At 45.6% G+C, this 13017-nt stretch overlaps 1 protein-coding gene across 1 annotated transcript in view; it reads left to right on the forward strand.

Moving 5' to 3' along the window:
* Positions 1-13017, forward strand: part of ankar (ankyrin and armadillo repeat containing) — a 408780-nt gene that overhangs the window by 294013 nt on the left and 101750 nt on the right. The window contains exon 19 of the mRNA XM_070873696.1: positions 133-239. Within this exon, the coding sequence (XP_070729797.1) occupies positions 133-239 (107 nt within the window). The remainder of the gene's footprint in view (positions 1-132; positions 240-13017) is intronic.

The following is a 13017-nucleotide window of genomic DNA, read 5'->3' on the forward strand; positions in this document are numbered from 1 at the left end:
CCAAAGATATAACTCTCAGTTACTTCAGATTCAGGTGAAGAAATGACAATGGTATTAATTCATACAATTGTCCCTGTAAATTATGTACTTAAACATACAAATATAACAGACATGTCTGATTTTCTTTTGCAGGTGTTGCACACAAACATAATCCCATCAGTCAACATAAAATTACAGAAGAAGGCGGCATGGATGTACTTGTTTATTTGCTTTATGGTACACGTTCTCCTCAAGTGCAGGTAACAAGAAGCAAGGGTCTATAACAGTGGCAAAGCTGCATTTATTTGTAACAATGAAGCAATTTACTCCAGAGAAAAATTCAAGAAGCACAGACTAAAGTTGACAGCACTTAGATCATTGCACACATGCCAAATTTAATTTTTTTAAGCTGAGATTGTTTCAGCCCATATGTCAGCTTGTTATTTTGTCAGAAGAAAAATCATCAGTAGAAAATCAGCTGTTGCCACTAGAGTTACAGGTGATCAATATGAACCACTCAGTGTTTGCTAGTGCTGTTCAGGAGGAGTTAAACTAATATGGCAGGGGGATGGGAACCTATGCAGGGAGACAGAGGGAAATAAAATGGAGTCAGAAGCAAAAGATAGAAAGGAGAATAGTAAAAGTGGAGGGCAGAGAAACCCAAGGCAAAAGACAAAAAGGGCCACATTACAGCAAGATTCTAAAGGGGCAAAGTGTGTTAAAAAGACAAGCCCGAAGGCTCTGTGCCTTAATGCGAGGAGTATTCAGAATAAGGTGGACGAATTAACTGCGCAGATAGCAGTTAACGGATATGATGTAATTGGCATCACGGAGACATGGCTCCAGCGTGACCAAGGCTGGGAACTCAACATCCAAGGGTATTCAGCATTTAGGAAGGATAGACAGAAAAGAAAAGGAGGCGGGGTGGCGTTGCTGATTAAAGAGGAAATTAATGCAATAGTAAGGAGGGACATTAGTTTGGATGATGTGGAATTGGTATGGGTGGAGCTGCGGAATTCCAAAGGGCACAAAACGCTAGTGGGAGTTGTGTACAGACCATCAAACAGTAGTAGTGAGGTTGGGGACAGCACCAAACAAGAAATAAGGGATGTGTGCAATAAAGTTACAGCAGTTATCATGGGTGACTTTAATCTACATATTGATTGGGCTAACCAAACTGGTAGCAATGCGGTGGAGGAGGATTTCCTGGAGTGTATTCGGGATGGTTTTCTAGACCAATATGTCGAGGAACCAACTAGAGAGCTGGCCATCCTAGACTGGTTGATGTGTAATGAGAAGGGACTAATTAGCAATCTTGTTGTGCGAGGCCCCTTTGGGAAGAGTGACCATAATATGGTAGAATTCTTTATTAAGATGGAGAGTGACACAGTTAATTCGGGAACTAGGGTCCTGAACTTAAGGAAAGCTAACTTCGACGGTATGAGGCGTGAATTGGCTAGAATAGACTGGCAAAGGATACTTAAAGGGTTGACAGTGGATAAGCAATGGCAAACATTTAAAGATCACATGGATGAACTTCAACAATTGTACATCCCTGTCTCGAGTAAAAATAAAATGGGGAAGGTGGCTCAACCATGGCTAACAAGGGAAAACAAGGATAGTGTTAAAGCAAAGGAAGAGGCATATAATTTGGCTACAAAAGCAACAAACCTGAGGGCTGGGAGAAATTTAGAATTCAACAGAGGAAGACGAAGGGTTTAATTAAAAGGGCAAAAATAGAATATGAGAGGAAGCTTGCCGGGAACATATAAACCAACTGCAAAAGCTTCTATCGATATGTGAAGAGAAAAAGATTAGTGAAGACAAATGTAGGTCCCTTGCAGCCGGACTCAGGTGAAATTATAATGAGGAACAAAGAAATGACAGACCAATTGAACAAATACTTTGGTTCTGTCTTCACGAAGGAAGACACAAATAACCTTCCGGAGGTACTAGAGGATCAAGGGTCTAGTGAGAAGGAGGAACTGAAGGATATCCTTATTAGGCGGGAAATTGTGTTGGGGAAATTGATGGGATTGAAGGCTGATAAATCGTCGGGGCCTGATTGTCTGCATCCCAGAGTACTTAGGGAAGTGGCCCCAGAAATAGTGGATGCATTGGTGATCATTTTCCAATAGTCTATCGACTCTGGATCAGTCCTTATGTACTGGAGGGTAGCTAATGTAACACCACTTTTTAAAAAAGGAGGGAGAGAGAAAATGGGTAATTATAGATCGGTTAGCCTGACATCAGTCGTGGGGAAAATGTTGGAATCAATCATTAAGGATAAAATAGCAGCACATTTCGAAAGCAGTGTCAGGATCGGACCAAGCCAGCATGGATTTATGAAAGGGAAATCATGCTTGATGAATCTTCTGGAATTTTTTGAGGATGTAACTAGCAGAGTGGACAAGGGAGAACCAGTGAATGTGGTGTATTTGGACTTTCAGAAGGCTTTTGACAAGGTCCCGCACAAGAGATTGGTGTGCAAAATCAAAGCGAATGGTATTGGGGGGTAATGTACTGACGTGGATAGAGAACTGGTTGGCAGGCAGGAAGCAGAGAGTTGGGAAAAACTGGTCCTTTTCAGAATGGCAGGCAGTGACTAGTGGAGTGCCGCAGGGCTCAGTGCTGGGACCCCAGATCTTTACTATATACATTAATGATTTCGATGAAGGAATTGAGTGTAATATCTCCAAGTTTGCAGATGATACTAAACTGGGTGGCGGTGTGAGCTGTGAGGAGGATGTTAAGAGGCTGCAGGGTGACTTGGACAGGTTAGGTGAGTGGGCAAATGCATGGCAGATGCAGTAGAATGTGGATAAATGTGAGGTTATCCATTTTGGGGCAAAAACACGAAGGCAGAATATTATCTGGATGGCGGCAGATTAGGAAAAGGGGAGGTGCAACGAGACCTGGGTGTCATGGTTCATCAGTCACTGAAAGTGGGTATGCAGGTACAGCAGACAGTGAAGAAGGCAAATGGTATGTTGGCCTTCATAGCGAGGGGATTTGAGTATAGGAGCAGGGAGTTCTTACTGCAGTTGTACAGGGTCTTGGTGAGGCCCCACCTGGAATATTGTGTACAGTTTTGGTCTCTAATCTGAGGAAGGACGTTCTTGCTATTGAGGGAGTGCAGCGAAGGTTCACCAGACTGATTCCAGGGATGGCTGGACTGTCATATGAGGAGAGACTGGATCAATTGGGCCTTTATTCACTGGAGTTTAGAAGGATGAAAGGGGATCTCATAGAAATGTATAAGATTCTGACGGGACTGGACAGGTTAAATGCAGGATGAATGTTCCCGATGTTGGGGAAGTCCAGAATCAGGGGACATAGTCTTAGGATAAGGGGTAGGCTATTTAGGACTGAGATGAGGAGAAACTTCTTCACTCAGAGAGTTGTTAACCTGTGGAATTCCCTGCCGCAGAGAGTTGTTGATGCCAGATCACTGGATATATTCAAGGGGGAGTTAGATATGGCCCTTATGGCTAAGAGGATCAAGGAGTATGGAGAGAAAGCAGGAAAGTGGTACTGAGGGAATGATCAGCCATGATATTGAATGGTGGTGCAGGCTCGAAGGGCCAAATGGCCTATTCCTGCACCTATTTTCTATGTTTCTATGTTTCAGGTGAAGCATGAGACTTAAAAAATGTAAGAACAAATCACTTAGATACTATGTTCTTCAACTGTTGGTTGTACACTAATGTGAGATAAAGGGTCCAAACTTACATTGTTCAACCTATTTTATAGGCTTAAAACAAGTATAACAATAATTAATTTAGCAGTGCGGAGGCCCATGCCCAATCTGCATGTGAGTTTGAGCCACTGCTAAATTAATTAACGACCTTTTTAGGGATTCTGGTGGCCTCTTGAAATGAACAGAGGAGCCTCATTTCAAATTGAAATGAGGCTTCTTTGCATATTTCAGACTTGGACAGGTAAATTGCAAGTTCCAACTGGCATTTTAGGGTCTTGAGATGCCTAACCAGCAATCCTTAAAGGAACCGCTTGAGGCCACCCAAAAAGGGACAAAAAAATGATTAGTATTTTTAGCAGTTGGAAGTAGCTGCACAAAATCAACTTTAGGCCTCTACTGGTCCACCCATTCCCTCCCGAGTGCCTCCTTCTCTCCCGGACCTACCTCTGGCTTCGGCATGGGCCGATATTCATAAGGCCTGACAGGCAAGCTGCGTCAGGGGGAGGGGGTACCTGATTGATGCCTGCAGCTCACCTGATTTATTCTGCTGCGGACTAAGTAGTAATTAGCTTTGGGCCTCGGGCCTCTTTGTGTATTGCATTCAGTTTGGGACACTGAGGGATTTAGGCCCCAAAGAGTTTTAAGATGAGCTGATGGTTTACATGTAAATACAAAGAAGTTACAACATGGAAACTAGACATTCGGCCAAACAGATCATGTCAATGTTTACCCCTCACATGAGCAAGAGTCTAAGAGCTAGAAATTAGGTGCATTTGCACCTCCCGTTAGTGCCTGGGGGATATAAATGCATTTGTGACCAAGCGCGGCGCTGACATCGACTCCCACCATATTGGGAGTTTAACGGTGGCACTACAGCTTTGCGCCCCAATCTCCTGCGTCTGAAGGTCATGACATCATCGCCGTGCACATCACCCATTAACACCCCGGACCCAAAATTAACTTTCGCCCCTGCAGCAACGCTGGGCAAAAACATCGGCATCTGTAGGAGAAGTGGATTGGGTGGCCAGCCGCTACTGGAACTATGATTAAAGGTGACATGGCCGAGTAAGTAAAAAAAAACGTACCTTTGTTGCCGTTTGCTTCATGGGTTCCTGCCCGCGATCACTCGGCCCGGCACTCTGTTTGAGTGCTGGGCTGATCGCACGGGTTCACCACTACCTTGGTGGTCAGGTAGGTCTGTTTTTATTTAAAGAGCCTGCAGCGATGGCCCTTCCCTTTAAGGCATGGTAGGGTCCTTTGTACATGGCAGCATGGCTCAGTGTGCAGCGCTGCTGAGCTTTCTATCCTGCCCGTGTCCTTTAGCGCTCCAAGAAGGAAGTGCCGCACTTGATTTAGTGCTCCACTTCCTTCGTGGAGCGCTAAAGCCAATTTTGTGAGAGCGTTGAAACATTAGCGCCTAACGCTAACTTTCCTGGTTTTCAAAAGTTACTGCCCCCAAACAGAGCAATAATTAATTTCTCCCCCAAAGAGTCACACATACAGGTTGGGATTTCACCAACAGAAGCGAGTTCGATGCGAGCGGCATTCGTGCAGCGTGGGAAACTCTGAAGTGCAGCCTGCGGCGCTCCCTTCAATCTTCCATAGCTGGGGCTTGTTAAGCCCGCCCTGCGGGTTTCCCGCCAATTGATTGATAGCGAGTCTGATGATGACATCTGATGAGGCGTCATCAGCCGGTTTCCATAAAGGGACCATTCACAATTATTTTTTGACAGTTTTTCTGTCAGTCTTCTGAAGCATTGAGCTACTGCAAATAGAAACATAGAAAATAGGTGCAGCAGTAGGCTATTCGGCCGTTCAACCCTGCAGCACCATTCAATATGATCATGGCTGATCATGTAACTTCAGTACCCCATTCCTGCTTTCTCTCCATACCCCTTGATCCCTTTAGCCGTAAGGGCCACATCTAACTCCCTTTTGAATATATCTAACGAACTGGCCTCAACAACTTTCTGTGGTAGAGAATTCCACAGATTCACAATTCTCTGAGTGAAGAAGTTTCTCCTCATCTCAGTCCTAAATGGCTTACCCTTTATCCTTAGACTGTGACCCCTGGTTCTGGACTTCCCCAACATCGGGAACATTCTTCCTGCATCTAACCTGTCCAATCCCGTCAGAATGTTATATGTTTCTATGAGATCCCCTCTCATTCTTCTAAATTCCAATGACTATAAACCTCGTTGATCCAGTCTTCCTTCATATGTCAGTCCTGCCATCCTGGGAATCAGTATCTTCCTGTTTCAGCAACCAAAGTGGACCAATTGAACAAGTACTTTGGTTCGGTATTCACGAAGGAGGACACGAACAACCTTCCGGTTATAAAAGGGGTCGGGGGGTCTAGTAAGGAGGAGGAACTGAGGGAAATCCTTATTAGCCGGGAAATTGTGTTGGGGAAATTGATGGGATTGAAGGCCGATAAATCCCCAGGGCCTGATGGACTGCATCCCAGAGTACTTAAGGAGGTGGCCTTGGAAATAGTGGATGCGTTGACAGTCATTTTCCAACATTCCATTGACTCTGGATCAGTTCCTATGGAGTGGAGGGTAGCCAATGTAACTCCACTTTTTAAAAAAGGAGGGAGAGAGAAAACAGGGAATTATAGACCGGTCAGCCTGACATCGGTAGTGGGTAAAATGATGGAATCAATTATTAAGGATGTCATAGCAGTGCATTTGGAAAGAGGTGATATGATAGGTCCAAGTCAGCATGGATTTGTGAAAGGGAAATCATGCTTGACAAATCTTCTGGAATTTTTTGAGGATGTTTCCAGTAGAGTGGATAAGGGAGAACCAGTTGATGTGGTATATTTGGACTTTCAGAAGGCGTTCGACAAGGTCCCACACAAGAGATTGATGTGCAAAGTTAGAGCACATGGGATTGGGGGTAGTGTACTGACATGGATTGAGAACTGGTTGTCAGACAGGAAGCAAAGAGTAGGAGTAAATGGGTACTTTTCAGAATGGCAGGCAGTGACTAGTGGGGTACCGCAAGGTTCTGTGCTGGGGCCCCAGCTGTTTACACTGTACATTAATGATTTAGATGAGGGGATTAAATGTAGTATCTCCAAATTTGCGGATGACACTAAGTTGGGTGGCAGTGTGAGCTGCGAGGAGGATGCTGTGAGGCTGCAGAGCGACTTGGATAGGTTAGGTGAGTGGGCAAATGCATGGCAGATGAAGTATAATGTGGATAAATGTGAGGTTATCCACTTTGGTGGTAAAAACAGAGAGACAGACTATTATCTGAATGGTGACAGATTAGGAAAAGGGGAGGTGCAAAGAGACCTGGGTGTCATGGTACATCAGTCATTGAAGGTTGGCATGCAGGTGCAGCAGGCGGTTAAGAAAGCAAATGGCATGTTGGCCTTCATAGCAAGGGGATTTGAGTACAGGGGCAGGGAGGTGTTGCTACAGTTGTACAGGGCATTGGTGAGGCCACACCTGGAGTATTGTGTACAGTTTTGGTCTCCTAACCTGAGGAAGGACATTCTTGCTATTGAGGGAGTGCAGCGAAGGTTCACCAGACTGATTCCCGGGATGGCGGGACTGACCTATCAAGAAAGACTGGATCAACTGGGCTTGTATTCACTGGAGTTCAGAAGAATGAGAGGGGACCTCATAGAAACATATAAAATTCTGACGGGGTTAGACAGATTAGATGCAGGAAGAATGTTCCCAATGTTGGGGAAGTCCAGAACCAGGGGTCACAGTCTAAGGATAAGGGGTAAGCCATTTAGGACCGAGATGCGGAGGAACTTCTTCACCCAGAGAGTGGTGAACCTGTGGAATTCTCTACCACAGAAAGTTGTTGAGGCCAATTCACTAAATATATTCAAAAAGGAGTTAGATGAGGTCCTTACTGCTAGGGGGATCAAGGGGTATGGCGAGAAAGCAGGAATGGGGTACTGAAGTTGAATGTTCAGCCATGAACTCATTGAATGGCGGTGCAGGCTAGAAGGGCCGAATGGCCTACTCCTGCACCTATTTTCTATGTTTCTATGTTTCTATTCATCCACATTATACTTCTTCTGCCATGCATTTGCCCACTCACCTAACCTATCCAAGTCACTCTGCAGCCTCATAGCATCCTCCGCGCAGCTCACACTGCCACCTAACTTAGTGTCATTCGCAAATTTAGAGATACTACATTTAATCCCCTCGTCTAAATCATTAATGTACAATGTAAACAGCTGGGGCCCCAGCACAGAACCTTGCGGTACCACACTAGTCACTGCCTGCCATTCAGAAAAGTACCCACTTACTCCTACTCTTTGCTTCCTGTCTGCCAACCAATTCTCAATCCACGTCAGCACACTACCCCCAATCCCATGTGCTTTAACTTTGCACATTAATCTCTTGTGTGGGACCTTGTCGAAAGCCTTCCGAAAGTCCAAATACACCACATCAACTGGTTCTCCCTTGTCCACTCTGCTGGAAACATCCTCAAAAAATTCCAGAAGATTTGTCAAGCATGATTTCCCTTTCACAAATCCATGCTGACTTGGACCTATCATGTCACCTCTTTCCAAATGCGCCGCTATGATATCCTCAATACTTGATTCCATCATTTTACCCACTACCGATGTCAGGCTGACCGGTCTATAATTCCCTGTTTTCTCTCTCCCTCCTTTTTTAAAAAGTGGAGTTACATTGGCTACCCTCCACTCCATAGGAACTGATCCAGAGTCTATGGAATGTTAGAAAATGACTGTCAATGCATCCGCTATTTCCAAGGCCACCTCCTTAAATACTCTGGGATGCAGACCATCAGGCCCTGGGGATTTATCGGACTTCAGTCCCATCAATATCCCCACACAATTTCCCGACTAATAAGGATTTCCCTCAGTTCCTCCTTCTTACTAGACCCTCTGACCTCTTTTATATCCGGAAGGTTGTTTGTGTCCTCCTTAGTGAATATCGAACCAAAGTACTTGTTCAATTGGTCTGCCATTTCTTTGTTCTCAGTTATGACTTCCCCTGATTCTGACTGCAGGGACCTACGTTTGTCTTTACTAACTTTTTTCTCGTTACATATCTATAGAAGCTTTTGCAGTCCGTTTTAATGTACCCTGCAAGCTTCCTCTCGTACTCTATTTTCCCTGCCCTAATCAAACCCTTTGTCCTCCTCTGCTGAGTTCTAAATTTATCCCAGTCCCCGGGTTCGCTGCTATTTCTGGCCAATTTGTATGCCACTTCCTTGGCTTTAATACTATCCCTGATTTCCCTTGATAGCCACGGTTGAGCCACCTTCCCTTTTTTATGTTTACACCAGACAGGGATGTACAATTGTTGTAGTTCATCCATGCGGTCTCTAAATGTCTGCCATTGCCCGTCCACTGTCAACCCCTTAAGTATCATTCGTCAATCTATCCTAGCCAATTCATGCCTCATACCTTCAAAGTTAGCCTTCTTTAAATTCTGGACCATGGTCTCTGAATTAACTTTCATTCTCCATCCTAATGTAGAATTCCACCACATTATGGTCACTCTTCCCCAAGGGGCCTCGCACAACGAGATTGCGAATTAATCCTCTCTCATTACACAACACCCAGTCTAAGACGGCCTCCCCCCTAGTTGGTTCCTCGACATATTGGTCTAGAAAACCATCCCTTATGCACTCCAGGAAATCCTCCTCCACCGTATTGTTTCCAATTTGGTTTGCCCAATCTATATGCATATTAAAGTCACCCATGATAATTGCTGCACCTTTATTGCATGGACCCCTAATTTCCTGTTTGATGCCCTCCCCAACACCACTACTACTGTTTGGAGGTCTGTACACAACTCCCACTAGCGTTTTCTGCCCCTTGGTTTCCGTAGCTCCACCCATACCGTTTCCACATCATCCAAGCTAATGTCTTTCCTTACAATTGCATTAACTTCCTCTTTAACCAGCAACGCCACCCCGCCTCCTTTTCCTTTCTGTCTATCCTTCCTAAATGTTGAATACATTTGGATGTTGAGTTCTCAGCCTTGGTCACCCTGGAGTCATGTCTCCGTGATGCCAACCATATCCTTTCCGTTAACTGCTATCTGCACAGTTAATTCATCCACCTTATACCGAATGCTCCTCGCATTGAGGCACAGAGTCTTCAGGCTTGCCTTTTTAACACACTTTGACCCTTTAGAATTTTGCTGCAAAGTGGCCCTTTTTGTTTTTTGCCTTGGGTATCTCTGCCCTCCATTTTTACTCATCTCCTTTCTGTCTTTTGCTTCAGTCTCCATTTTGTTTCCCTCTGTCTCATAGAAACATAGAAACATAGAAAATAGGTGCAGGAGTAGGCCATTCGGCTCTTCGAGCCTGCACCGCCATTCAATGAGTTCATGGCTGAATATGCAACTTCAGTACCCCATTCCTGCTTTCTCGCCATACCCCTTGATTCCCCTAGTAGTAAGGACTTCATCTAACTCCTTTTTGAATATATTTAGTGAATTGGCCTCAACAACTTTTTGTGGTCGAGAATTCCACAGGTTCACCACTCTCTGGGTGAAGAAGTTTCTCCTCATCTCGGTCCTAAATGGCTTACCCCTTATCCTTAGACTGTGACCCCTGGTTCTGGACTTCCCCAACATTGGGAACATTCTTCCTGCATCTAACCTGTCTAAACCCGTCAGAATTTTAAATGTTTCTATGAGGTCCCCTCTCATTCTTCTGAACTCCAGTGAATACAAGCCCAGTTGATCCAGTCTTTCTTGATAGGTCAATCCCGCCATCCCGGGAATCAGTCTGGTGAACCTTCGCTGCACTCCCTCAATAGCAAAAATGTCCTTCCTCAAGTTAGGAGACCAAAACTGTACACAATACTCCAGGTGTGGCCTCACCAAGGCCCTGTATAACTGTAGCAACACCTCCCTGCCCCTGTACTTAAATCCCCTCGCTATGAAGGCTAACATGCCATTTGCTTTCTTAACCGCCTGCTGTACCTGCATGCCAACCTTCAATGACTGATGTACCATGACACCCAGGTCTCGTTGCACCTCCCCTTTTCCTAATCTGTCACCATTCAGATAATAGTCTGTCTCTCTGTTTTTACCACCAAAGTGGATAACCTCACATTTATCCACATTATACTTCATCTGTCATGCATTTGCCCACTCACCTAACCTATCCAAGTCACTCTGCAGCCTCATAGCATCCTCCTCGCAGCTCACACTGCCACCCAACTTAGTGTCATCCGCAAATTTTGAGATACTACATTTAATCCCCTCGTCTAAATCATTAATGTACAGTGTAAACAGCTGGGGCCCCAGCACAGAACCTTGCGGTACCCCACTAGTCACTGCCTGCCATTCTGAAAAGTACCCATTTACTCCTACTCTTTGCTTCCTGTCTCCCTGCATTGGTTCCCATCCCCCTGCCATATTAGTTTAACTCCTCCCCAACAGCACTAGCAAACACTCCTCCTCGGACATTGGTTCCGGTCCTGCCTATGTGCAGACTGTCCGGTTTGTACTGGTCCCACCTCCCCCAGAACTGGTTCCAATGCCCCAGGAATTTGAATCCCTCCCTGCTGCACCACTGCTGAAGCCACGTATTCATCTGAGCTATCCTGCGATTCCTACTCTGACTAGCACGTGGCACTGGTAGCAATCCCGAGATTACTACTTTTGAGGTCCTACCTTTTAATTTAGCTCCTAGCTTCTTAAATTCATCTCGTAGGACCTCATCCCGTTTTTTTCCTATATCGTTGGTACCAATGTGCACCACGACAACTGGCTGTTCACCCTCCCTTTTTAGAATGTCCTTCACCCACTCCGAGACATCCTTGACCCTTGCACCGGGGAGGCAACATACCATCCTGGAGTCTCGGTTGCGGCCGCAGAAACGCCTATCTATTCACCTTACAATTGAATCCCCTATCACTATCGCTCTCCCACTCTTTTTCCTGCCCTCCTATGCAGCAGAGCCACCCACGATGCCATGAACTTGGCTGCTGCTGCTCCTCCCTGATGACTCAACAATATTCAAAGCGGTGTATCTGTTTTGCAGGGGGATGACCGCAGGGGATCCCTGCACTACCTTCCTTGCACTGCTCTTCCTGTTGGTCTTCCATTTCCTATCTGGCTGTGTACCCTTTACCTGCAGTAAGACCAACTCACTAAATGTGCTTTTCACGTCATTCTCAGCATCGTGGATGCTCCACAATGAATCCAGCTTCAGCTCCAATTCCGCAACGCGGTCCATCAGGAGCTTGAGGCGGATACACTTCCTGCACACGTAGTCGTCAGGGACACCGGAGGCGTCCCTGATTTCCCACACTCAATCTCATCCTGCTGTGCCATTCATCACATCAACATCAGTCTGCCATCCCTACTCTAAACCTGCACATCCTTACCCACACCAACTTAACTTGCACCTCCACCCATCCCTCTATCTACATGATCAGTTCCCATTTCGCTAGCCACCCGTTACACTCACCCTCATCCTTGTCCAATCATACCAACTAACAACACACAGGGGTCCTTTAGTCAATGTCCATGTATAGGTAATGTTGATGTGTTGTCAAACATTTAAATCTTTATTTTCAGGACTTTGCATTATTGGACAGATTTGTGGGCACTTTTGGAAGTGGCTCAGTGAGTTGCAGTGAATAGCGAGACATAAGGGTACCCCCGACAAAATTCTCATAAGTTTGAAAGGAATGGGTTGGACATTGCAGGGATGGTTTATGGAGCTGGTGTGGGGTTTAACATTGTTGTGCAGTGTCTTCCAATAACAGAAAGGTTAAATAAATCATTACAAGGGTTGCAAACAATGGCGAGCCAGGCCAGGGAAGGATGAAATGTAACGTAACGCAACTATAACTGTCACCAAAGTAACTTCACGCAAAGCGTTCATTTATGAACTGCTGATGCAACAGTCTTACAGCTGCATAACTACCACGGGGCTTTTCCTGCGGTCTAGGGTGGGGTGGGGGCATGGCTTCAATGCCAGCCTGATTGTCCTCCCCGAGTTCCTCATCCTCCTCCTCGTGCTACTCCTCTTCTGCCTCCCCTCTCTCCTGAGGTGGACCAGCAGTCCCATCTGGCAATTCTTGTCCCCTCCTGATAGTTAAGTTATGCAACATGCAGGACACTACAATGAACTCAGCGACCTGCTCAGGGTGGTATTGTAAGTTGCCTCCTGAGTGGTCCAGGCATCTGAAGTGCTGCTTAAGCACGCCAATTGTCTTTTCGCTGATATTGTGTGTGGCTATATGGCTTTCATTGTAGCGCTTCTCGGCTTCTGTCAGGTGGCAAGGCCATGGGCTAGAACCTCCACTTTTATGCTTAATGCCCAAAAATGGGTGATATTTCTGGCGTGGGCAGTAAAAAAGGGTT

Source organism: Pristiophorus japonicus, chromosome 3 (genome assembly GCF_044704955.1).
Source record: "Pristiophorus japonicus isolate sPriJap1 chromosome 3, sPriJap1.hap1, whole genome shotgun sequence".
NCBI lineage: Eukaryota > Metazoa > Chordata > Chondrichthyes > Pristiophoridae > Pristiophorus > Pristiophorus japonicus.